The sequence below is a fragment of the Marmota marmota genome, unplaced genomic scaffold, assembly GCF_001458135.2.
Source record: "Marmota marmota marmota unplaced genomic scaffold, marMar, whole genome shotgun sequence".
Lineage (NCBI taxonomy): Eukaryota > Metazoa > Chordata > Mammalia > Rodentia > Sciuridae > Marmota > Marmota marmota.
The window spans coordinates 28665265-28692934 of NW_026000068.1; the positions used below are offsets into that span (position 1 = coordinate 28665265).

Here is a 27670-nt window from a genome sequence, read left to right on the forward strand (position 1 = left end):
ATGCAAAATTTTAAAAAATATTTTAAAATTTTATTGTTTATTTCTCTACTTAAATTATCTTATTTCTTTCATTAAATAGTTAGACCTGATGACCCAGTGAATGAAACTTAGTCTCAGTGGCATGCTTTGTAAATAAATACTTCTTATTTTGCTAATAAAAGCAAGCACATTTATGTTGAATGTGCATTTCTGTAAACAAGAGATTTTGTACTGGATTAATAAGGCTCTGAATAAGTCAAGCCTCATTTGCATTAAACTGACCCCAAGGTCCAGTAAAAACTGCAAGGAATTTCAGAGGTTTCTAAAACATAGAAAGTTGTTTTTAGCACAGCATTTCATTTAAAAATGCTTGTTTTAGTAATTAATGTGAAATTCTGAAGTAAAAAATCTAAAGTTTCTAAAATCCACATTAACTATAAATGTTAAAATATACATGCTTTGTGGTTATGATTCCTGGGACAATATTTTACCCAGGTACAAAATGATACTGCAAGATATCACTTTTATGTTATTCCTGTTTTCAACATCTGAAAAAATGGAATGGCAACTTTCTAGAAATGAGTTTGAACAGGATCTTATTGTCAGGCTTCTGTTGACAGGCTTTAGGTTACCTAATACTTACATTATGGGGAAAGGGCTTTCTGTTTCTCTTATGCACAACATTCTTTTTCAGTCAAATAGATTTATGTTTATATTCGGTTCTCAATTATATTTTATGGTTATCATTTAAATAATAAATCAGGGTTTTCTATTATTTTTTTGGCATATTCAGTTTCAAAGATTTAATCACAGTTGTAAACCTAAAAAAATCAGTATTGTGTAAATTTTCCTAATTTTAGTGTCCATGTATCTGTCCATATTCAAGCATATTATCCTCTCAGATTTTTGTACAGTAGCAACTGCATTTCAGCAATAATTTCAGAATACTTTAAGTAACACAATGTGGTGTGATGCATAAAGTGCCTAAAGAATTAAATTCTATGATAGTTAGAAATTTTATGCTTCTCAAATTATTAAATTATGAAAGCATACTCGTGACAAATGAGACTATTACTATAAAACACCTTTTTTTTGCCATATTAATTACACACCATTTAGCGTTCTAATGTTATGTTTACCTAGCAATTAGTTAAGCTCACAAACCATGATTTAATAAATATTTAAAGAAAGCAGGAACTAATTTTGTTGGCTCCACAAAAGTTTAGATGATATAAGAACATTTCATTATTAAAAAAATAGAACAAAGGTTTGATTTAACATTCAACAGTTTTCCTTTTGCATCTGAGAGAACGATTGCAACCCTGTATCTTGAGCATAAATTCTCTGTATCTCCTTTAGTTCACTTGATTACTTTGTTTGAGCAAATCTGTCTGCATTGAAGCTCACCTATTCCTGCATTATTAAGGTCATCTGCTGTGTTTGTAAAAATTTGTTCTAAATTTGGAGTGATATAAAAAAGTGTTCTAGTGACCAGAGTACTAGATCTTTTGGAATTGTTAGTGCATATGGAATGATTGGAAGTTAAAGAATATTTTTTTTCTTTCTCTTAAGCAGATAATCTGTATTTTAAGTGTTTCTTATCAGCTTTCATGTTACGAAACTGTCCAAATTGACAGAATTCTTTTGAGAAGCAGAGCTGATTGAAACAGAATTGGATATCTCTGGTGTTTATTTTCGGTTAAGCATGTTGTATTTACAAGCAAAAATAACCAGGTTAACCTTAAATTTATCATTTTATTCATTCAGAAACACTTACTGAATTCTTATTATGTGCTAAGCATATAATCAATTCCAATACAAATTTATAAATTGGCAGTTTTTCTTTCTTTTTTCTCTTTAGTTCCCTCACTCATCCCTTTGTGGCAGGGTTTCTAAATTTTCTTAACTTGTGCATTTGAATAGAGTAAATATACTGATCAACATATAATTTATTCTTGTGTAGTAATTGAGGCTTGGGAGTGGATGTCATTCCTATTCCCATTAATTAGACTATGTATTTCTATTAAATGATTCAGCTAGAGATTTTGTGTTCATTTAGGATGTATAATTCACCTGTGTTGTGGACTAAGTTCTTCTAGGATATTCCTGTGAATTTTCTGTTTATATCTGGCCTTTTGAAAAGAGATGTCATCACGTGTTATTCTGGTACCTTGAAAGCATTTATTTCATCTTTAAAAAAGTGAGCAGTTTTAACTAAGAGGTAACTTAGTGGAAAAAAAAAGACATATTTTATATTGAAATTTAAAAATAACAGATGCCAATTAGAGAAAGAAATCATTGAGGCAATTTTCACTTAACGTAGAATCTCAATAATAAAGAGTTGTATTTCAAAGGACAATTTCAAATTTAAGCAAACTTGAATTTAGTTTTTGTCATGATACACTGAGCTGTTGAATGCTGAAGTATTTGTTCAAGTTGGTGGATTTTGCATTTTTAATCTTCCTTAGAACTGTGGTGAATAATGGCCCCTGGCAGGAGATAATGAAATTTTCTTAATTTATATTTTCAAGTAGAAGCTTCAATTGAAAATGGCATCCTATGGCCTGGAGACATAGCTCTAGTGCAAGTTTCAGGGGAGCTACAATAATAATGCAGTGCCATCAGTGACGGGGGAAAGATGGGACAGTGAAGAAGTAATTTAAGGAAGAAAAGGAAATGCACCAAAGCTTTATTGTAGCATATCTAATGATCTGCTGAAGATTCCCAATGGTTTTTGGAGCATGACTGGAGAAACTAATGTTATCTTGCCAAAACAGAAGCTCTTGCTTAATCAGCAGAACAAGGCTATTGATTAAAACACCTCTCACAATAGATTACACATGGAGTCTCATCTCCATACTTTGCACTTGGTAAAGAGTAATAATGAGCATAAGATAATCAAAAGAAGAGTAAAAGCAATTTGTTGCGCATTGTACAATTCAAGATTAGAGTTGCAGTAGAAACAAATTTGCATGAATAGTTTGGCCTGTTTTTTAAAGCTGTACACAGGAAGGAATAGTAGTACAAGGATGGCTCCGGAAAAGGAAAAGTTCTTTTGCTTCTCTATGATTTGTAGATCTATGTCCACTTTATATGAGGGGCATCATTATTGATATTTTCCCTGATGGTAGCAATTCACACTTGTTGACATTTGTTTTCCAGGCATTTTGTGGAAGACTTTTCCTGCTTTATCCTTAACACAGTTCTGTAACAGTTATTACATTTTACAGAAGAGAAAGCTAAGAGGAAAGGCTTAATGTATTGCTTATGGTCTCAGTTAAATAAGCAGCCAACTTGAAACTTACACCCTATTTCTTTCTGATTTTAAAGTCTTTGCTTTTAAACACTAATCTTCCCAATTAGCACATGATTTTTCTTCATAACAGAGGGTATGTTTTTTGATACAATTTGTTCCAAGATTATAATCAGTAATTTGTGCATTGTGCTGCCTCTCACTTATTTTTAAAGGTTAAGGAAAAGGTATATATAAATAATTTGTATTAGTGTTCCATAAGCAACAAAACTTATTTATTTCCACAAAAAATACTTTCTTCAAAATACTTCTGCTAATCTGTGCGTGACATTTTCTATGTAATTTCTATTTACTAGTATATAAACTAATGACATACTTTTATAAAGTGCCTTTTCAATAATTAGACTTTTTTCTTAAGAACTTTGATTTAAAAATGTACTGTGGATGCTCTAAAAGTTCTTATTGAGACCAGAGAACATTTATTCCATATGAAAAATAAAATATACTATTTACAATACATTTTCATTTTTGGTATCTGCTGATTGTGATTGTTTAGATATATATTTGATATTTCTTAAAGTATTTTTCAACATTTCTTCTCCTAAATATTGTGCACAAGCCTGAGCAGTATCACTAATTTTGAACAATTACTCTGACTTTTTTTTGCTAATCACAAAATGTATTCAGTAAATACGAAGGGAATTGAGCAACTAATCTCTAAAATTATTTCTTCAGCTTTTGGAGATGAACATTTGGATTCACTTCTTTTATTCTCATCCTCCCCACATTTAGGGTAAAAACAATATAAGGATGAGTATTAAAATAATGTCTAAAATTCTACATTTTTACCCCATTTAAACCAGCTTAGGACCAAAAAGCAGAATCTGGGATTTTCTTTGTTTTGTCTGATGGATTTAATCAGTAAAATGTAAGTTTTATGAATATTAATGTGAGAATTAATGCTTTTATTCTGGTATTAGATTGTGAAAATGTTATAAAGCATTTATTAGTGGATTTATTTTATTATATATGGAATTTTTATGTTGAATGTAGTACTGTTAGTCAGTTTTTCTTATATGACTAAATACCTGATAAGAACTTAAAGAAGGAAAAGTTTATTTTGGGCTATTGGTTTTTGAGGATCAGTCCACCATGGCTAGCCAACCTCATTGCTTTGGGCCTGAAGTAGGGAAGAACATTGTGGCAGAGGGTATGGAGTAGGAAAGCTACTCACCTCATGCTAGACAGGAAACAGAGAGAGTGGAAAGGGCCTCAGGAAAGTTGAATTCTTGCATGCCCCAGTGACCCACCTCCTTTAGCCATGCCCCACCTATCTACAGTTACCACCAAGTCAGTCCATTCAAACTAGGATGGACTGATGAGGTCACAGCTCTCACAATACAAACATTCCATCCATGAACATTAGTGCATTAACACAAGAGATTTTTGGGGACACCTCATATCTAAACAATAGCAGGGACTATATGTAGTCTTTATAATTGTGAGCAAGGTAGAGGAGAAAATCTTTTGATTTTCTAATTTCAAGTTTATTAAAACTTTAAATTTACAAATTATCTAGGTTGCAGATTGTTAAAAGATCAACTCAATGAAATCCACATTTAAAAACGGAGGGGGGAAGAAGACAAACTTAAAAGAACCCTAAACAATGAAAATAACATAAAGGAGACTCATCAGCAAGTCTCTAAAACTTAAAATTTGACAGAGAAAGGAAATAATACATTTACACAATTCACCTATCCACTCTTGATTCATGATCAAATTTTTTATTTTATCATATATATGGTTATTTTCTTGACTCTTTGATTTTTGGTTTTAGAAATGGCTCTAGAGAAATATTAAAAATGATCAAATGTGTTGAATTTGGGACTAAGAAATACTTCTAGATTTGCCTTCTAGGTAGTATCAAATCGTGAATTATACCCCTGATATTGATTAGATATTTGTAAGCCCTGCTATTATGCCCCTGATTTCTCTCTAAAAACAATTATTTTTATTGACTTAGATTTGAGCCACTAATAAATATTTGAATATGCAATTCAAAGATTAAGTATAGAAAAATTAGCAGTGACTACAATGGATCATATTTTTGTTGTTGTTGTTGTTTTTTTTTTTAATTTTTTATTTTTGGCTGTTCAAAACATTACATAGTTCTTGATATATCATATTTCACACTTTGATTCAAGTGGGTTATGAGCTCCCATTTTTACCCCAAATATCATATTTTGTTTTTAATTGTGTTTTCTTCCTATGGAACATAGTTTATTTTTATAGATTGTCAAACATTCAATTTCCAGGTTATGTTGGAGATTTTCATTAGCTAGTACATTTTTAGGAAAGGATTATACTTTTCCTCTTATCTGTTAAAAGGGTGTATATGTGATATAGGCATGTAATTAGATATGGTACTTTTTTTTGACTTTCCATGTCAGGAATTGACAAATAATTAGATGATTTATTTAAAATCAGAACAACTAAAACCCTTAATTCCTATGTTTAAAATTAGGAAAGAACACACTGTTGTAAATTTTGTTACATACTTTTGCTTCAGTTGAACTCATAACTTGTTTTCTATTTTACAGGTATTTAGTTTTATAGACCTCAAGCATATGTAATCATATAAATTTATTTTTAAATAAAGCATCTAAAGCTATCATGTTTTATGTAATTCTCAATCAATCATCTGAGCAAACATCAGAATCACCATCAGAGCCTTAATACTGCCATGACTAGGTACCTAACCCCAGGCTTTCTGAAAGCTGGTATTTCTGGATGGGTCTGATAATTTGCATTTCTAACAGTCTCCCAAATTGATTCTGGTTTGAAGACCACACTTTGCAAAACACTATGGCTTTAACTACCCCAACTCAGCTGTGAACTTTATAAATACAAAATAACAAAAAAACAGTTATTTGAAAGTTGAAATGTTTAAAACATGTCTAGTATCCACTATTTTATGATGAAATATAGTTGCAGTTTCTTTGAATTATGACCAGTGGTTTATCAGTTTTAAAATCCCTGTTCTTTCTATTCTGCTTTGTACTCATTTATACTCAATTTTCATGCTTAACATCTTAGAAAAGTGTAGGTTCTCAACATAGTAACAAATCCACATGGTATTCTAGAGAATACTGATATTTTAATTGCTAATACAATGATAAATTTATTGATAACAAAATCTTTTTATGTGGGGGAAGAGGGAGAAATTCACACCAGAAACTATGCCTGGCACTAAAAATGCAAACCACCGAATGCATTTCCTTTCTTGGCTTAGTGTGCCTCTTTATTTTATTTAAAATAGAATGAAAACTTAAAGCTGAGCCCTTGGTGGAAATTTACTTTGCTTTTGTGGCTAAGTAATTGCTTTCTTTTTCTCCATTTTTTGAAATGATAGCAATTTATACTTTTACAATCTTTATCAGTCAATGAACATTTAGATTTTTCTTAGCATTAACAGATTATATTGGGTATTTCTTTCCCCCTCCTGTTTCCAAATTTAGTCTGATTGGAGAATTTAAGGCCATTTCCTTCATTCACAAAGGAATAAATGGTCTATATTTTTATTTTCACAATTTGGTTCTTTAAAAGTTTAGATTCATTTCCATGCATAAAGGTACTCGTACGCATGGCTCTGGTTTTCTTATTCTTTTTACAGTTGAGTTCCTTTTTCTTGTTTACTCTTTATTATTTCAGTCCTAAAATTCCCAATTTTTCCTCAAGATTAATTTCTCATACTTCATATTTCTATATTGTAAATTTTCAAATGTAAAATGACATTTTTAATATCACGGAAAACTGTGAATTCTAGAAATCTATATAATTTTATTTGCAGGAACTACATTAAGTTTTCTTCCCTTCAGTTTCACTTAAGAAAACAGACACAGAGTTAACATTATTTACTGCATTAAAGTGAATGCTTTATACAATGAGATTAAAGAAATAAAAATAATGTGGTTGGCATAAACTATCATAATCACCTTTGACATTAATTTTAACTCATAATTGTGGTAAGATGATTAATGCAGAATTGTTCGGGAAAAATTATATATGGGCAGTTATTTTTCATTTTATGGTATTGGTCTTCGTTCTATCAAAATTGAACGAGAAGCTGCATTGCTTCTGCCTTATTTACTTCTTGAAAAATGTACTGTGACATTGAGAAATAGAAAATAAAAGGTTTCTAATTCCACATCGAAGTCATATTTATTCATCTGATTGATCATGGGGAAAATTTGGTACTCTACAATGTATTCTTTATTTTATATTTATTTTTTGGAAGGTGATATAGATTCTCAAATCTTTGAGGTACTTCCTTTTTCTCCTTGATATATTTCAACCTTGAAGACAAGCCCTTTTCTCTTTTCCCTATTCATACTTTGGTGATATGAGAGGAGCCTTCAGTGAGAAGGGAAGGGTAATGAAGTATACAACAAGTTTGTCCATTAGTAGAATTGTTACTTTATGCAGTTTCTACAATGAGTGTATTTTTTAAAATATATATTTTTAGTTGTAGTTGGACACAATAACTTTATTTTATTTATTTATTTTTATGTGGTGTTGAGGATTGAACTCAGCGCCTCACACATACTAGGTAAGCACACTAGCACTGAGCCATAGCCCCAGGCCCAATGAGAGTATTTTAAAGTTATTGGAAACAGCAGAATTTGATTGAATGGTTATGAAATGTATACTGAGGGAGTATATGAAAGTGATATCTGACATACAGAAGTTTATATTCCTCATATCTGAGAGATGTGAACATGAGATAACGTGAGGATCCCTATAGGTATGAATAAACACAAGAAAGGGAATAAAAGGACATTAGTTTTTGATGATGATCAGGTTACTGATTGAAGATTCCTGGGAGATCAAACATCTTTAAAAAAGTGGTGAGACCTCTTGTACAATATAAGAAAGAAGAAAAATGTAACATCAGAATTCCGTTTTTGTACTGATTGAAACGTTAGATATTGAGCTAGAGAAATCCTAAATCCACATGTTCTTTAAATTTCAGGGTATACAATAGGTTTTGTGATTCATGTAGATTTTTTATTAATTTTTTTAAAATATATGACAGCAGAATGCCTTACAATTCATGTTATACGTATAGAGCACAATTTTTCATATCTCATGTAAAATTAATTCATTTACAATAAATGGTGAACCACTGGCAAATGTCTTTGAATATTGCAAAAGACTGACAGTACACCATGTGTATTGTCCGTGTTCTTAAACATTACAGTTATGTGTGTGTTTTGAAAATGAGTGCCACACTGCATTATAGAGTAATCACGAGGAAAGTTAATCATTATTTTTTAATATCTGTACAAGCAATATTCATTGTCATTTATTTAACATTTATGATTCATTTGAAGTTTGCTATAGTATATTTTGAATTATGAAGTGTACTTATTTATTCTTGTAAATGTTTTCACATTTTGTCTGTCTTCAAAAGAGAAGCAACTTGGTTCTGGGTTGATGACACCTAGGTGCATGAGTTAATATATCCACCCTCTTAATGTGATTCTGCTTCTACTGCCGTTTGGTTAGTTGTGCTAGAAATGGGGCCACCTCTTCAGAATTCTTTGTAGTGTTATTTTGTAGTTTGGTTATTTTATGCACTATAGGATATTTGGTATTCAAATTGTTAAATAAATTTTGTTATAATGCTGTTGTTCTGCTTGCTTTGCCTTTTTAATGCATATAAGATCAGAAAACACAATAAAACTCCTGCAAACATTCCATTCCATTGGGTTGTAATCAAATTAAATTATAAAAGAAATAGTTCTTGCCTTTACCAAGCTTATAAAAAGAACATCTGGACCAGTTTATAGAACTTAAATATCTTGCCTAGAATTCTGACTCAATTCTACGACTTTTGATGGTGAAAATGACAACCAAAGAAAATTCTGTAGAATTATATGTAGGACACTTTATGCTTTATGTTACTGACATTCTTTTCTTTTTTTTTTTTTTTTTTGAAACAATCCATTTTTTTATTCAAATAGAATCACATTTAACAATCAAGGTCATATACTGACATTCTTTTTAATGTTTAGAAGAACCAAGGTACATTGTCCTATCATTAATAGTGTGAGCACATTGGTCTATGAAGGTAACAATGATGCTTAGATATTTAGTATGTGCTAAAGGCTTTAAAAGGATTCTGTCATTTATGCAGGCCATCATATGTAAGGTGAGATCTCCTAGCTTGGTATTCAAGAGTGTAGACAGTGCCTATAATATAATATTGAACACAAAACTGGACTTGAGGATGCTTTAACATTGTTTTTATATTATTAAAACTTCCATATTAGCTATTCAATTTATAATTACATGTTTCTGATCATAGTATTATTATTATTTGCAATTTTAATTATTAAGTATATCAGCAGGTATCCTGGTAAGCTCTTTTTCTCCCCTAGTACATATTGAATATGTCAAAGACTCAAATTAAAATGTATAATATTGTAATAATGGAGAACTATTAGCTGTATTTTGCTTATAGTTAAAATTTAGTATAACCTAATCTAACTTTGTAGCTCACAAAGTTAAAGGAAATATAACTTGTTTAATTATTTAATAATGTAGCACAACCTAATGGCACTTGAATTTTTGTTTTATGCTTCTGGTTTCTTAGAGAAAATACAAATTGGTTCTACATTAATATTTCATATGTAAAAGCAATCAAACAAATATGTCACACAAGTTTGATTCATTCTGTTTTCCAGGTGCAACAATCGAACACAATGTATAGTAGTTACTGGGTCAGATGTATTTCCTGATCCATGTCCTGGGACATACAAATATCTTGAAGTCCAATATGAGTGTGTTCCTTACAGTAAGTATGAAATTTATATTTTTCACTTTCCCTGGCATTCTTCATTGATGCTGAAAGACTACACATGTGAAAGCAGCATATGTTTATGGCCTACAAAACCATTATGCATGCAGAGCACTAACAGACTCGGGACTCCAATTAGCTTCATGAAGTGTGGAAGGAAGCCATAGTGTGATGCTGGCCAAGTGTCTGTCTGTGTTCTTAAGTGTTTGGCTTTTAAGGCTAGTGTTTTTCCAGAAAACAAACTTGAATTAGCTATTCAATAGGGCAGATAGAAATCTGTACTTTTGCCCAATACCAGTTGCTGACAAATTGGTTTGGCTCATGGTTTTCTAAAGGAGGAATTGACTTCAATTTTAATCTTGAGCTACTTGAATGGCTACCTGCTGTCGTGGTAACTTTGTAAAAGCTACCCTTGCAGAAACTGAGGCACGTGTTGCCTTTTTTGATTCTTGTCCTTGAAGGGAGCATTTCTTTACTAGATTCAGTGATGAAATCTTAGTTTAAAAAAATGAATCAAACAAAATCTTGTACATATTTTAATTTTATAGCATCATATTTAAAATCCTACAGAGGCATATTTGAAATTCAATTGAAAAACAAATTTTTTTCGATAGGCTTTGGCTTATTTATACTCTAATGCTGTATAGTTTTCCTTCAGATATTCCTACACTTTCAGTAGGGGGAAGAAAAAAACAACATATTAGACAACTTAAAAGTTTAAATATATTTCCTGATTTTCACAAGCTACTTTGATAGAGTTGTCTATTTACTTTTTAAATTGGGAAAGGTGAAAAGGGGTAAGTCATGTCATATTAGTTCACAGGTATTTGAATTAAAAGTGTTACAGGAGAACTTTTAGTGATTGGAGAAAGTTTTTACACATTTTCTCCCATTTAAAAAAAATACAAAACAAAAACAAATTTGCAGCCAGATGTGGTGGCATGCCTGTAGTTCTTGCTTCTGGGGAGTCTAAAGCAGGAGGCTCACCTGAGGCCAGGTGTTTGAGGCTATGCTGAGTAACAGTGAGACCCTGTCTCAAAGGAAAAAAAAGCAAACCAAAAACAACCCAGATAGGTATGCTGTGTCTAATGTGTTGGTAACACATCCTTACACATATTGTAAAGGCACTCTCTCTGTCCTCTCTGCCAGTTTTGATAAATTGGCATTTTGTGATATCATTTAAAGGCCAAACACAGATTTATCTTTTCTTTTCATCCCTGCTCTGTGTTCCTGTGTTACTGTGAAATGGATGCTTTTTTACGTTTTCAGTATTTTCTATACCATTTGTAGGATTGGAAGCCTACTGAGTGCACTGATCTCTATATCATTTCTCCAGTGTGTAGTGTTGGTGGCTTATATAATCATTCTCCTGTGCCACTAGAGGAACATTGTATTCTTTTGAGCTAACCAAAATTTTGTTCCATAAAGTCCCTTTCACTTGAATTCAGCATGGTTTCTGTCCTCAAATTAGAGAAGGAATACAGCATCCATTCCCAAACAGTGGAATCAGTCAGAGCTGCCAAGAATTGTGTCTTTCTGGAACCAGTTCCTGTTATCTAGTCTATAGACCAAGAACAGTGTTAAGCAAATATTATTTTCAGACTCTTAAGTAATTTCTTGCGCTGTTTAAGAAAGGAAAATGTGGATATCTTCTGGAACATCTAACTTTCAAAATTTTACTTTTTCAGTTCTCCAGAAGTATTGTACATTGTGCACTAAACTTGCAAATAGCTATATTCAGAGAAGTATTTGTTCTTTTTAGTTTTGTCATTTAAAATAAAAAGAAACACAGTAAATAATTTGCTGTTACTTTTCTAGATGTTGCAGGAGGCAGCAATAAGTCTATGGCTTTTTATTTTAAAGCACTCCTTGCTAAAGAATAGAAGTAATTACAATTCCTATATACTGTACAGTAGTGACACACTATAAATTACATGATCTTAACTACTATTTAAATTCAAAAGGTCTTTTTAGATTATTCTAATTCTTATATAGGACCATGTGTTTCCATATTTCTTTCGTGGTTTCCTCTCCATTTATTTACTTATTTATTTTTTGTGCTTTGTATCCTTTGTTGGCGGGGAGGGATGTTGTGCTATTATATTCATTGCTCACACCTCCTTTTATTTTAAGCATCTAGCTTTTATTTTCTCATTGTTTTAAAAAATGTATTTGTATTTTGAAAAACTTACATCCGCATTTCACACTTACTTGGTTGATGAAAAACTGCCACCATCAGATCACATTTATTCCCTTTTGTTTTCACTTGGCTTTATGCCAGTTTCTGCTAAAACATATCCTCCAGGACCTTATACCCAAACTGTTTCCTTCTAGCAAAAATCAATTTCAGAAATTTTTCATGACTTATGAAAAATTCACAATAAATTTGCTCATCAGATAGCATTAGAAATACTATTGTTTTGGTTCATTTTAATTTGTTTATAAACAGGCACATGTATAATATGTGACTTTGGTACTTGCCTAGATAACCTTTGCACCAACAATGCATGTATATAGGGCATTCTTTGTTGTTGACCAACTGTTACAAATTACATATATGTGTATTTAAAAGAAGTTCCAGGATCTTGGAGGATAAAGGAGAATAATCAGCTTGGGATTTTTGCATCCTATGGGTAGTATTTGTTTTTCATTTGGGTACCCTCTTTTTTCAAATTTCCATGGTACATGATAATGATGCCATGTTAGGTACGAGATATATTTAATGAGAATGACAATAGCTTTGCTATTGACTAATCATTACTAATAAATAAGTGTGAGATTGTTCAAAATGAAATAGTGTGTCACTTCAGATACAGAGTATGTAGGCTACAGTTAGTTTGGGTAAATTCTTGTCTTGTGTATCTGTGTAGTCCTCCACTGATGTCAGTGGATCATGTACTTGTGTGTTTGGTCTATAGAAAAGTAAATGTATCATTATGAATTAATTAGTAGAGCCTCGTAAGACAAGTTTCAGTATATGGCATGTGATAAAGATTGCTGATTTCATTAATTTTATTATTTTTATATTCTGGTTGATAGACTTGGCTGATTCGACATATCTATCCTTTGGGTTTTCATAAAAATCATTATGTAGGAATTGTCTTTTGTTTTAAAATTTTATATCTTAGATGATTCGTTAATCATCCAAAGTTATTTTTTTATTATTACATTTGGATGTTATTTCCCAGTTTTCACCAGAGCTATAAATTGAAGACAATTCATATCCGTTTTCTTTTCCTTTAAAATAAATGATAGTAGTTATATCACAAGTAAATTAAGATTTCTCTGTATGATATTTTTCTCAGTAACTACACTGTCATTTTAATATAATGTATCAAATGAATAAAATTAATTGATTTATTTTAGTAAACTCTTCCTTTCCTTTGGAATAAAAACACAGCTGTGTATAAATATATTCTGAGAATTCACAACACTGATGATTTCTCTTACCATTTTTCCACCATGCCCTTTTATTAATGATTCTAAGTAGGTATATTTTTGCTCTTCACTGTAGAATCATTTTAGGACAGGTGGTTTATAAACAAGTATTGTTTCCAAGACAGCAACACTGAATCTCTCCTGTGTACCAGATGTAGTCAGAATCACACATTATAGAAAAAGTATGTTTCCTGAAAGTGGTTAAATTTAAGACCAAATTGGTTAGGGGAAGTTGTGACTTAACGTAGAAATTTATATGCTGTTTCTGTGGCACAAATGTTTGTGTGATATGTTTCTCCCAAAGGTATTTAGAAAGTTCAAATTTAATCTTAATGAATAATTATAATTTAAAAAATGAATCAAGATAAGAACACTAAATACAATACTATACTTTCTTTGAGTAATCAGTTTGGAGATGTAGTATTAGCACACCCTAATGCATTTTAGCAAGGGAAGAGGGAGAAACATAGGCATCAGTCTAGTCATTTTTATGAAGTTCAGGCAACATACTTCAAAGCCTACATACATTTAAAATAGTACTTTATGGTTTCTAGTTATTAGAGCACTATTTACCAACAAGGATCTTATATAGCACCCTTCCTAAGTATATAATCCACTTCTTTAAATTTGTAGGGGTTTTGTTTCTTTCTTTTATTTTTTTTTTCCAACCTCATATAACTGTACTAATCAGGTTTGTTTTATGAAAGCATTTACCTTTTATGGGGTCTGTGGAGTCAAGGTATTTGCTTTGAATGCTTGGTATGATTGTCGTTGCATGCTGGCTTGCTTTCTGTGTAAATTAATGATAGTGGAAAATGTCATAATAAGCTAACCATAATTCTTTCTTCCTTTTTCTCCTTGCCTACTGTGCTTGCTTTTCCCTTGTATGTATTTTGCTTACTTTTTTTATAGACTTAGTAGTACAAGTTTGATATCTGTGATATAGAAAATTCAGTAAGAATTTTGTAATATAAAGTCTATATACCTAAATACATAATTTTACTAAATCCTTAATGGGTAAGAAGGTACTAGTTTACCTCACCCTTCACAATCCCTATTGGGGCTGAGGGGAGATTGATAATATTCCTGAAAAGGAGGCATCTTTCTTATGTTTATGATTAATTTTTCTAGGAGTAGAAGATAATAGAAAAATAATTGAAATATGTACTGAGGTACATAATTATGTATTTCTTCTTATATAAATATCTTTGAATAAAATGTTATCATATCATTATTTATTAAATTTGACCTAAAATTTAAAATCAAAATGGCATTTTATAAATGTATTTTCCTGTTGTTATATAATTTTAGTCATTTTAATAATTGAGTTCACATAAGATAAATGGGGATGGTACACCTGTGCATGCATTTATGTCGATAGCATACATATGTAAAGAAAATCTTAATAAAAATGCTGAGTGACTTTGGAGAGGCAAGAGTATGTATAGCTTGCATTAGTGAAGAGTTTCATTATTTATTCAGGTACACTAAGTGAAGCAACATGCCAGCATATTTGTATTGCCTCCTTAATCTACTAAAATGATTGATCCATGTTCTTTTACGTAACTTTAGAATCTTTCTCCTGCTAGGTTTTCCTGTGTGTGTTTCTCTTTATCCAAAGTAGTACAACAACTTATTCTTCCTATATTTAGCATCTATTACGAATTCAGTCTTAGACTAATAGTCGATTTATTTTAATCTTTTTTCTTTTTTCCTTGCACCTTTTTTTATTTTTCTTCCGATGCTTAAAATAGAAGTGGAGCAAAAAGGTAAATAACGTATACAGTCTGAACCCCAGCTCCCTGTTATGTGCCTTATGGATGTTAACCTCCTCCCTCCCCTCTCCCACGACCTTCCTACATTAAAATAATCAGCAGGATCTCATAAATGCACCTCATAAAGAAGTCGACTGTTTACAATGAAATTATGTGACTGCTAAATCTGGTGATGGGGTAAAAGTTCTGAAGTCGGCGAGGGGCAGCTGCCCTTTCTCTGTTTCTTTTTGTCTCTTTTCCCAACACCCTTGGATATTTTCTTGTTATTGAAGTGTCATCTTGCCTGGCTTCCAGAACCCTCTCATAGCATGCCATGGTTACAGGGTCTCCTGGTCGTTCATCACTGCTTTCCTTATATTTACTTTTCTCTGCTCCTAATTGCATTTTCCGAATATTTATGTTCCTTAAGTCAAAGCACCTTTAACTTTTGTAAAAGTTCTAAATAAGTCTTCACAATGGGTTTTCTGTTTTATTTCTCTTATTTTGTAGTTTTACTTTCGGGGGGGCTTATAGGTGGGCGAGGGGTTGGAGAGTATAATGTTTGGAATAAAATATTTCATGCATAAGCTCAAAGTTTTAAACCATTTATTACCAAATTATAAGGCAAAAACCCACCAATTCAATTATGAATGATCTTACACATAGGTTTGTGTTTATGAAAATAAACCCTGACCACTTTGTGTGATGGTATTCGATTATGGTCACTTCAGAAAAGAATGGTAGTGCTTGTTTTAAGTTTAAAGTTTGGTAAAATTAAATGCTAATAAAACAAATTTTTCTTTTTTGTTTTGTGATCAATAAAACCTTGTGATTACCTGTGTAATTTTTTTTTTTTTTTTTAACTTGGCTTAATTCTTGTCTTTTCTCTGTGACTGTTAGTTTTTGTGTGCCCTGGGACCTTGAAAGCAATTGTGGACTCCCCATGTATATATGAAGCTGAACAAAAGGCAGGTGCTTGGTGCAAGGACCCTCTTCAGGCTGCAGATAAAATTTATTTCATGCCCTGGACTCCCTACCGCACTGATACTTTAATAGAGTATGCTTCTTTAGAAGATTTCCAAAACAGTCGCCAAACAACAACATATAAACTTCCAAATCGAGTAGATGGTACTGGATTTGTGGTATATGATGGTGCTGTCTTCTTTAACAAAGAAAGAACAAGGAATATTGTGAAATTTGACTTGAGGACTAGAATTAAGAGTGGAGAGGCCATAATTAACTATGCCAACTACCATGATACCTCTCCATACCGATGGGGAGGAAAGACGGATATCGACCTAGCAGTTGATGAGAATGGCTTGTGGGTCATTTATGCCACTGAACAGAACAATGGAATGATAGTCATTAGTCAGCTGAATCCATACACTCTTCGATTTGAAGCAACCTGGGAGACTGTATATGACAAACGTGCCGCATCAAATGCTTTTATGATATGTGGAGTCCTTTATGTGGTCAGGTCAGTTTATCAAGACAATGAGAGTGAAACAGGCAAGAATGCAATTGATTACATCTATAACACCCGATTAAACCGAGGAGAATATGTAGATGTTCCCTTTCCCAACCAGTACCAGTACATTGCTGCGGTGGATTACAATCCAAGAGACAACCAACTCTACGTGTGGAACAATAACTTTATTTTACGATACTCTCTGGAGTTTGGTCCACCTGATCCTGCCCAAGGTAAGAATGCTTACTTGTTAATGCTTATGTTTTTCATAAGCAACTTACTAGTAAAAGACTTATTAATTTTCTCCCTTATTTCTTCCCCTTCTCATATTTAAACCAAAGAATATGAGGAGGTATATTTTGTTCAATTTTTTTTTCTGAGTTTCTTCACTTAAATGTTGGCTTTATGAGATTGTAGCATCATTATTCAGTTTAGTTTTTCATTGATGAAAATACAGTATCAGCTACAAACCTGTTAGCTTTTTTCCCCTCACCTGGCTTCTGAATTGATGATACTCTGTGTGCAGACCTTTTAACTTCTTGGCACCAGTGGTTAAAGGAAATGTGTGTTAGAAAGTCCCAGAGGAGCGACTAGGTTTGATGTACAATGCCAGGTGTAAGTGTACTGAAGTTTTGGAGTCTTGTTCTCTGGATGGGAGAGGCAGTCCTCAAACATCTTTCTAGTTCATCATGTAAAATTACACATTTTTATTTCCTGATACATTAGGACAGTTTAAAATCAATATTTTTATGACTGTCACACATGGACTAAGCATTAAGTGATCTCAAGTAATGATTTATGATGAGAGATCTGTTAGCATTTTTTGATTTGTGTTCTCTTTGGGTGTCTTTGTGGACAAGCATTACTTAACAAATTAATGCTGCATTTTTGGAAATATATTTTGGCTGATCAAGTGAATTCATTTCTATGAGAAAGATTTTTGAGTATAAAATAAATGAATTCTTTATTAAAAGAAGATTACCTCATACTTAAGATAAAAGAGTAACCTGTTAATGTATTATTATGAACCTTGCACTAATTATGTCTTTTCTACTTGAACGTTGATATTTGTGCATTTAAGATGTGAATTAAATTTCCATTTACTGACTTAAATGGAGTTTTCAAATTAAGTTGCTTCAAAATTTTAGAGACTGCAAGGTTTTGGAGTGACTAATCTTTTCAACAAGGTAAAACTTTTTTTTTTCTGTTAATGCAATATGCATAAATGTACTCATCTACAAACTTATATCCATTCATTTAAGATATGCTATTAATAAGTTCTAAATATTGTCATACTGCTAGGACCTCAAAACAAGTTACAGCTTTTTGTAATTGAATTTCTAATTTGAGTATTTATAGAGCTCTAAGATGTGCATTTTGTTTATAAATAAGAGTAATAATGATGTATTGACTTAGTGTGTGGCACTCTTTTCTTAAAATCATGTAGACTTAGATTTTTTTCATTTAAGATATTAGTAATGTCCATTGTTAAAGTTTCAGTCATTTAATCTTCTTTTAGAGCATGGAATGTTTATTGACAGTAGCTGTGAGTCATTTTAAAAAAATTTATATGTATCTGTTTCCTCTTGAAAGCAATTTGGTTTGCTTCATGTATTTCAGTTTTGTTTTGTTTTCCCCAAAAGCTACTCCAGTGCTTCTCCTTTATCCTACAGGTTTCTCAAAGGCAAACTTGAGACAGACATTGACAGACTTTAGGCATTGGCCATAATCGTATTGATCCTTGTGTTAACCTTTTTGTAATCCACATTACTCTGACAATTGTTACGTTTTTCTTGGGTGGCAGTAAATCTTTTCACCTTGTTAGGAAAAGAAAAGGCTTTAGCAACCGCAAATTCCTAATCAGGCAACACCCAAAGGATTGTGAATGAAGTTTAGTGTAAATTCAGTTCAACCAAGAGTCATTATTTGTCACAACTTTCTTCATCCTTACAAGGATGAGTAACCATGTCTTTCTCCACATGTGGCATGTATTCTACTCAGTACGTTGATGCATTTGAGATGAAAACATCTTTGATAATTTAGTTGCTTTTTTGGAAAGAGCAGTTGCAACCTTTGAAAATGAGAAGCTTAAACATGTGTAGGAAGTTTGTATTACCACAATAGTGTTTTATCATTCAAAATAACCATAGTTAAGTATTCCCAGAATGTAAAAATTCATATTGACCCCTTATTAAACCCTAAGTAATAAAGAATTTTATCTGACCTAAATTTCTCATGCTGATGTTTGACCCATATTCTTATTTTCTCCTTCCTTATAGTTTTTCTTCATAGGCTTTTAGAGATTCCGGTCTCTGTCTTCCAGGATGTGGGTTATCTATATGCCCGTAGGTGGGACTGTGCAGGACTGTTCTGGCCCGTAGATTTAGATCAAATCAATAAGCCACTGTCAGCTTTCTGGAAGCAAGATCTAAGAAACTCAAAAGACAGAACAATCAGAAATCAGGTCTTTGCCATCTTTAAGGCACTGATTCACTTATTTGGTTAAAATTCACACCCAAAAGTTTTCTGGAGGTGGATATGCTACCATGTATGTGGCCAAGATGAAAGTGCTATGAAGTATCTATTTCTTTCCTTCTTTATTAAGTTCTCTTTGCTGTGTATCCATTTCAGTGCTTTCTCCCCTTTTAATTCCAAACCTTTTTATGCCTGACAGTACAAGCATAATTATTTGTATCCTGATATTTTTTAAAGTTGATTTTTAGCTTTATTTTGTCTTTTTATAGTTCATTTCCCTAAAACTGTCTGATTTCCTTTCTCTCGAAAGCGAGCTTGGGAAAAACCCTATCTAGTCCTATTTTAACTCTTCCATTTGTTAATTTGAATTGCTTCCTATTTCCTTACCTCTTTCTACAAATTGGATATCCCCAATATTATCAACAAAACATTGTATCTTTTCTTGAGTTTTGGCAGTTGTAGAATATTTGTTTCAGACTGTGAAGTAAAATGTTCCCCTGATATGAGGGAGAATTTTCAGCAAGGCAGCCAGTTTTGTTACTTAGGAAATGGTCAACATTTCCTCATGCTCATTTTTTGCCTTACCAGGCTACAGACTCACTCTAGCTGGAGTTCATTCAGTGAGTGAGCAATGGGTGAATTGTTGGACCCTGGTAAAGGGAATATTAACTTAGCAGAAATGGGTATTTCCTCCAAGTCTTTGGTACAGAAAGAAGCTTGTAATAAATAACAAGCTCTTGGTAAATACTACCATAGTAAATTGAGCCATTCTATATGTTTGTTGAAATCTTCATGGGAAAGTAAATAAATGTGTTCATTAGCACTATGTCTCAGGTATCAGTAATCAAATGACAAATGGTGGCCAGAATGCTGAGTCAGTTCATATGAATGCTTGATATGGTATTATGATAAACAGCCTTGTACAAAAGGATTTGGACTTGAGTTATAATGCTATTGTGAAATGTCATGTTTCCTGCTACTCACAGGATATTCTTGAGCTTTAAACCTTTTGCCATGTAAGTTTCATAAATTTATTGCTCGAGTTTTAAATTATCTTCTCAAATATTATATCTATAATTTATATATATTATATAATTATTGTTATTTGGGAGATTTACACAAAATTGTGTAAAAAATAAGGGTAAGTTTTTTTGACGGATGCCATACATTTTTTCAGAGTCTATGAAAATCTGTTACTTAGAAACATAAGATTGAAGCATTTAAGAGGGCTGTCATGTGACCATAAATAAATCATTTAATTTCCTCATCACTCAGTTTCCACATCTGTGAAAGGAAGATAATTTTGTGTCTACTTCATGGGGGTGTGGTAGGGATTAAATAAGGTGATATGCTGATCCATTAATGGTGATTGGCACAGCATCTGGCACATAAATGCTGAATAAGTATAAACTTTTATCATTGCCAGATGCCCTTCTGGGACTTTTTTTTTTCCACCTGTGGAAGCTGCATTTCTAGCTTAAAACATTTTTTAAAAAATTGCTTTCCTTGGAGTATTACTAAGTTCCAATCTTGGAAAATTCTAGAATATTAGCTTTGCCTCTAAAGGGTTTAGTTTTGTCATTTAAAGATTACTTTGATGAAATCCCAATATTTTACTCATTTACTTTTGAAGCCTGTGTTGATTCCTTTCAGTCTTCTTTTCATAATATATTGGTGAAAATATATTGGCCTAAGGAATTCATGGAAACATGGCTGTAGGATGTTGCATGACATTTTTTGCTTTTATTATCTGCCTTGACTCAGTTATTATGAGTCTTTACTGATGGTTATCTAACAAACCACTGCTCTACATATTTCAGTGACTAAATGTATACTAATTAGTACAGTGTCGAGGAATACATAGATGGTATAACACTAAACCATTTTTTTCTGCCCTTTTCTCTTTTTGCTCTGGTTCCTGTTTCCCCTTTAAGACTTGATTCCGTAGCAGTGATTTGACGCTTCTGCAAAAGATTGTGATGCTTTTGACAAATGTTAATTGAGAAAGCACTGAAAGCCTAGCTGCATTGTAATCAAAAGAAAATTACAGAGGTTTAACAAGATGTCAGGGAAGTGCTTTACAGAAAGATAGACAGGTTTGAATAGGTTTCTGCAGCAGCTGGCTGGGCATGATGCTTGAGTGATGTAAACAGGCATCTCTCATATGGTCAATAAATTATGCCCTGGAAATGAAACATGTGCTTAAGAAGTTTCTCTTGAGATAGAAGGGAAAAGGAAGACAATGTGTATTTATTGATAACAGGAAGTTCATCAGTAAAAGCTGGAAAAATTTACATACTACTTTTTCTGGTAAACTTAGTATACTCCTCATTGTGTCAGAATTAAATAATATTTGTGGATCACAGTTTAAAGTACTAAACATATTAGTGATAATAGGAACTTTTCTAATAAGTTGTATTATTGTATCTTGTTTCTCAAAATTCATTACATGAAACAATGAATGTTTTATAAGATAATTTTTAAATAGCTATTTTTAGCTTTTGGTACTCTTAATTTAAAATTAAAGCATCCATGTAGTTTTAAGAGTGAATAATCTGTACATATTGGTAAAACTTTAGTGTGATCTCATTTAACAGAATTTAAATGGTAGTATTTATTAAATTTGTGCTGACAGATTTTGTTTTCATTTAAATTAATTAAATGATAATTAATGGAGAAAACATTGAGCTCCATTATTTTTTAACCTGGCTGACTTAACTGTTTGAAAGTAATGTCAAAAGGCGAAAAACAGCCTTTACTAAAAAAGAAATGTTCTCCTTTGAAATTGTGTAGCCGTAGTTCCTTTTATATTCTCTTTTAAGGGTTCATAAGATATACAGGGTTGGTTTCAAATTAGCTATGATTTGATCTAACCTTTTATCTTGATGTCACATTATCACTTCTGACCGGAAGTAGCTGCTGCTTCATACCTACCTTGCAAAAGTAAAGAAGCCAAAGCCTGAGATATTTCCTTACTAAAACAGCACAAGCATGCCAAAGCTTATCTTCTGTTTGAATCTAATCAGGCATGCTCAAAAAATCTCTCAAGCAAGAATGGCTGCTGGGTGAAAAGATGTCACAGTATTTATTTCTCTGCAAGATATAGAGTGGGTGACTTTAAATCTTTTTTTATTGTCTTAACTACATATAATTGTCAGACATTTGTCGATATTTTGAATATGTTTATAGCGTGCGAGTTTATATAAGAATATAATTTTCCCACATTATAAACTACCCTTCATTTCCTGTTAGATGGTATATTATGGAAGTTATACTTGAACTGCACTATCAAATATCTCAATGAGAAGTAAACCTAGCACAAAGTCTTACAAGCAAAGCTATAGTAAAATCCAGATTACCATCTTTCAGCGAACAATATGAAAAAATTGAAATAAATGAACAGATTTCTTCTTCTTCTTCCACCTTACTGATGTTGTCAGTAATTCTGTTGGTTGTGCTGGGGACATATGGACGGGTAGGGTTGTGTTCGTGTGTGTGTATGTGTGTGTGTGTGTGCACGCGCACGTGCACATTCACACATACCTGCCTGTGTACAAGTGCAAGGGTGTGTTGGAGATTAATACACTCATCTTTTTTCCATAGTGCCTACCACAGCTGTGACAATAACTTCGTCAGCTGAGCTGTTCAAAACCACAGTATCAACCACAAGCACTACTTCACAGAAAGGCCCCATGAGCACAACTGTAGCTGGATCCCAGGAAGGAAGCAAGGGAACAAAACCACCTCCAGCAGTTTCTACAACCAAAATTCCTCCTGTAACAAATATTTTTCCCCTGCCAGAGAGATTCTGCGAAGCATTAGACGCGAGGGGGATAAAGTGGCCTCAGACACAAAGGGGAATGATAGTTGAGCGACCGTGTCCCAAGGGAACAAGAGGTATTTCCTGTAAAACAGCGTACATTAAAATGTCTCTAAAGTTAGTAAGTAGATTTCAAATTGTACTAAAGTGATTTTATTTGAAGGAAGAGATATTTACAGGAGCTGATTTTATTTTCTCTGTTACTTTAGTAATATAGCATCTATAGATAACTTTAGGATTTTGATACCGTAAACATCAGTTACATGAGGTACTGAATGGGCTCTGCCTCTCAAAACCCAGGTCAAGCTTTCTCTAAGTACCCTAGTGAAGCCCTGTGCAGCTGCCATTCTCATAAGCATCACTTTGGACAAGTCCCAAGAAAACAAAGGGCTTTTTGTTTGCTTGCTGTAAATGTCTGATATTTCTATTGCTAAGTTTATATTTACTGCTTATAATTGGCATTATACTCTGCTTTTTGTCAGTTATTGTCAACTTCCCCCATTAGTGTTTATTCAAAATTTAACACACAGACTAGGATCATCATAGCCGATTTCCCGAATGCTTGCAGAAAAATGGTTTCAATTTCCCTGTTGTTTTCTACATCTGTTGTAGGAACTGCTTCATATCTCTGCATGGTTTCCACTGGAACATGGAACCCTAAGGGCCCTGATCTTAGCAACTGTACCTCACACTGGGTAAATCAGCTGGCTCAGAAGGTGGGTTGGAACGTTTTAATATGATACACATTGGTGATTTAGGGCTTTGACTTCTAACATAAATAATTTAGTTTTGTATGTTAAAACCAGCTTCATTGCTCTTTGTTCAGTATAAAATCAAAAATTTATGTATCACTATGTCTGTAAACTACTGAAAGTTACATATATTGGGGGGGTATTATGCTTCTTGTGTTAAGCCTTTTAACGAGTATGCCCTTGTTTAATTCCATTCATATTTAGTTTGTTCTCTTTCTTTCGATGTTCACAAGACAAATAATGCATTCGCCTAATAAATCAATATTATTAGGTTTGCAGCTGAATTCACAGAATGCAAACAGATGTTTCTATTACATATTATTATGATACAGGAAGTAAAAATGGCTTTCAAAGGTATTGAGACCAGTAACCTGAAATGCTACAGTGTAAGGCAGTGCCCTTTCATTTTCTCCTTCTCCACCCATGTTTCTGAATTACAAACACTAGATAATGACCCTCAGTATCACACTGATTACCTTCCTCTTTAAATTCCAGATCATTGGAATGAATAAGATTTTTAAATAATAAGTTAAAATGGTTACAGTGCAATGAGAGCTGGTTGAAATTTTTCTACTTTTGTTTCTTTTAAGTGTCTGGTTAATAATTTCTTTTGTGTGTTGAGGATCTATAAAAGGCTTTAATCTTCTGAGATGAAGAGAAAGTTATTGGTTTCAATTATTTGCAGATATAGACTTTTTAATTTTTTTTTTTCAACCACAACAGAGGTACTCAAGGAGAACTAGAAGCCACAACAGAACAGGAAATATTACTGAGATCATATAAATTGTCATTTCAGATCAGAAGTGGAGAAAATGCTGCTAGTCTTGCCAATGAACTGGCTAAACATACCAAAGGGCCAGTGTTTGCAGGGGATGTGAGTTCTTCAGTGAGATTGATGGAGCAGTTGGTGGACATCCTTGATGCACAGCTGCAAGAACTGAAACCTAGTGAAAAGGATTCAGCTGGACGGAGTTATAACAAGGTAGGAAAAACTCTTCTGCTATTTTAAACTAAGACATTTTGTATGGCAGCTCTCTATGCTCCAGTTTACTGCCAGACTTCTTGCTCCCTTGACATACACTTAGGAACAAAACTTCTAATTTTGGTTTATTTCCCATGGAAGAATTATATAAAAGAGCATCAACCACCCTCCAAAAAAGTGTGAATAATATGAATTACCTAAGAGATTTTAGTTGGTGGCAAACTGCATCCCTCTAATTGTGGTCAATACATTTTTTTTTCCCCTTAAGAATGCATTATTTGCACTTGGAGAAATTGTATGTTATACAGTTGATATACTTTGTATGCTAATACATGCAACTCTTATGGTTGCAGCAAAATTGTGACTCAGGAACATTAGTCACTGAAATACTCCTTTCAGTGGCAGCTTTTGGGTGAAGGATAGGTTTCCCTCTGCAGGATAATTTTATATCATTGCTATAACAAAAATTTCATAGTTACTTTAGGTTCATTTCAACCCCGAATCTGTGGCTATCGTGGTTCTATAAGGTTAAAAAATAATGAACCTTTTTTTGACCGCATTATATATTTTCTTGCTGTCTTTCTCTCTCTCTCTCTCTCTTTTTTTTTAATTGTCAACATGCTTTGCATTAGTATACTTAACAAAATGCAGCTAAAAATTATAAACAAGCACTTTTGACAACTAGTGTGGGCCATCCAGAGGACTACCGTAACATGAACTCTGGAACACCAGCTTAAGTTTTGAGGATTCTTCTTTCCTCATTTCAACAGATAAAGTCTAACCTCTGATTTTCTTTTCTTTTACCTAAAAGCTCCAAAAACGAGAGAAGACATGCAGGGCTTACCTTAAGGTATCTCTCCTGTGCTGTCACCCTGCTTTCTCCCTTCTTCAGCTACCTGCCACGCTTTATCATCTTGCTGCATGATCCAATGTATTTCAGTCTTTGATAATTATATAATGTGCCCCATATCAGCTGTACAAATGTTGGCTTTTCACAGGTATATTATTCTCAGAATAAGCAAATAATTTATTTTAATGATTTTTGCTGTTTTTCCATTCATTCAAAAGTACAAGAATTTTAATGAAACATCCTCTGAATTGGAAAGTAATCATACAGTCTTTTGTTTTGTTTTGTTTTTCTTTTGTTTTCATTTCTGTGGACTAAAAAAAAAAAACAACTTGAGTGAAACAGCTATGATATATTCTTGGCAGTTTATCATATCAAAGACTGTGTAGTCATAATGTATGTGCATGAAAAAGTCACTGCTTTCTTATCTTTGTGGTGTACTCTTAAAATAAGCTTTGTCTCAAAATTTTTAGGGGTCATTTCTAGAATTATGTTGAAAATGGAGATTGGTTACTAACAATGAAACATAAATAATGTGACAGTGACATCAGTATATGTTATGTATTGGCTTTTATCAGGCTAGAGCCATTGCTTGGCTCAGAATACTTCTGTATTCCAGGTGGTTTTCCTTCTTGGTATATTTAAGTACCCAAGTAAAAGGAAGCAGACTGAGGCTTACAGTGGAATTATGCCTTCCTAGTTCTGTGTGATACATCTATGTGATGCCAAATTGTGTTTGGTTTGATCTGTGGATTCTAGAAGTTCCTTTTCAGGGGAGTTTTAGAAGTTTCTTTTCAGGGTTATTTTCTGACCTCATTCTTATGGGGACCATTACCATGGCAAATCAGACCTTGAAGAGCCAATCCATATATCATGATGGAAAAAAATAATAATAATTTTTGTAGTTTCATAGCAAAGAGGTCATTTAAAAGTCATAACTCCACTAATTTTAGTTTGCAAGATCTAGAAGAAAAGAATGCATCTCACTAGTTAGTAAAAGACATTGTTGGATCTGAAACTTTACAAGAACAGGTGGGTGGGAGAGCCTGTTTTTGCCTAGTGAAGTTCTAAGAGTCCCATTTTAGCCTGTCTGATGGGGGCAAAGAAATAACTGCTGAATTCTGTATGATTTTTCAAACTCAGGTGTTCGGTTCAACTTTAAGTTATTAGTTAATGTTTGAAATGTAATAATGGGCATGTTGCCAGGACATTTATCTCAGTGGAAGAAGAATATCTCCCCTACCCCTTCTGTAGCAGGAAAAGACTATTTCTGGAATATGATTAGGCTAATGATCATTTTGATCCCTCTAGAAAAGTACAAATGTAATAAATAAGGAGTGTTTCAAATTTATAAAGCATGCCATCAGGGAGTTCCATGTATACTTAGTAAATTTCAGTATGACCTTAATTTCTGACCAGTGTGATTTCCAATGTGTCTCAAATGAGCTTCTCTGTTCAGATAAGACTAATAAAACTCCTTAAATTACAAATCAGAAGCTGACTTACACTATGCAAATGAAGCGGGCTCCTACTTTGTGACAGAAGATTCATTTGTAACTTAGATTAGAGGATCCAGTCTGTATTTCTTGGTGACTAATGAATCTGGCCTCAGCAGACCAATTTCTGTTCCACTCTAGTTAATGGCTGCTGCAGTATCAGTGTGAGCATTTTGACTATTCTATCTCCCATTAGAGAAAGAAAAAAGTCTTTAACGCCACTTTGAAGTATATTCCACCTGCCAGGAAGGTCGTGGTGGCTCACAAGGCAGACAGAACGAGGGTATTAAGATGGATTAAGCTAATTAATCTTATTCTGACAGTAGCCTCAAACAACTTTTCCCCCTCCTCATTTCAATGTAGTACCTCAAACTAGCATTTTTCATCATTGTTCTTTATATAATGTAGGTTCTTTTTCTTCTGTGATTATACCAATAGATCAAAATCTTGCATTTGGGGGCTTAACAACACATTATGAGTAGTTAAATGGAAGAGTAAATAAATTTAGTCATTTCAGCTATCTAAGGCATATTTAGGGCACAGG

At 32.9% G+C, this 27670-nt stretch overlaps 1 protein-coding gene across 50 annotated transcripts in view; it reads left to right on the forward strand.

Moving 5' to 3' along the window:
- The window catches only part of Adgrl2 (adhesion G protein-coupled receptor L2), a 624560-nt gene that overhangs the window by 560961 nt on the left and 35929 nt on the right, over positions 1-27670 (forward strand). For 21 of the 50 annotated variants that reach the window (XM_048814135.1, XM_048814136.1, XM_048814133.1 and 18 more), the window contains 7 exons: positions 9982-10091; positions 15287-15301; positions 16187-16987; positions 22833-23126; positions 23662-23765; positions 24598-24783; positions 25595-25633. In XM_048814135.1, the coding sequence (XP_048670092.1) occupies positions 9982-10091; positions 15287-15301; positions 16187-16987; positions 22833-23126; positions 23662-23765; positions 24598-24783; positions 25595-25633 (1549 nt within the window). The remainder of the gene's footprint in view (positions 1-9981; positions 10092-15286; positions 15302-16186; positions 16988-22832; positions 23127-23661; positions 23766-24597; positions 24784-25594; positions 25634-27670) is intronic. The other 29 variants (XM_048814152.1, XM_048814161.1, XM_048814155.1 and 26 more) reach the window with 6 other exon arrangements.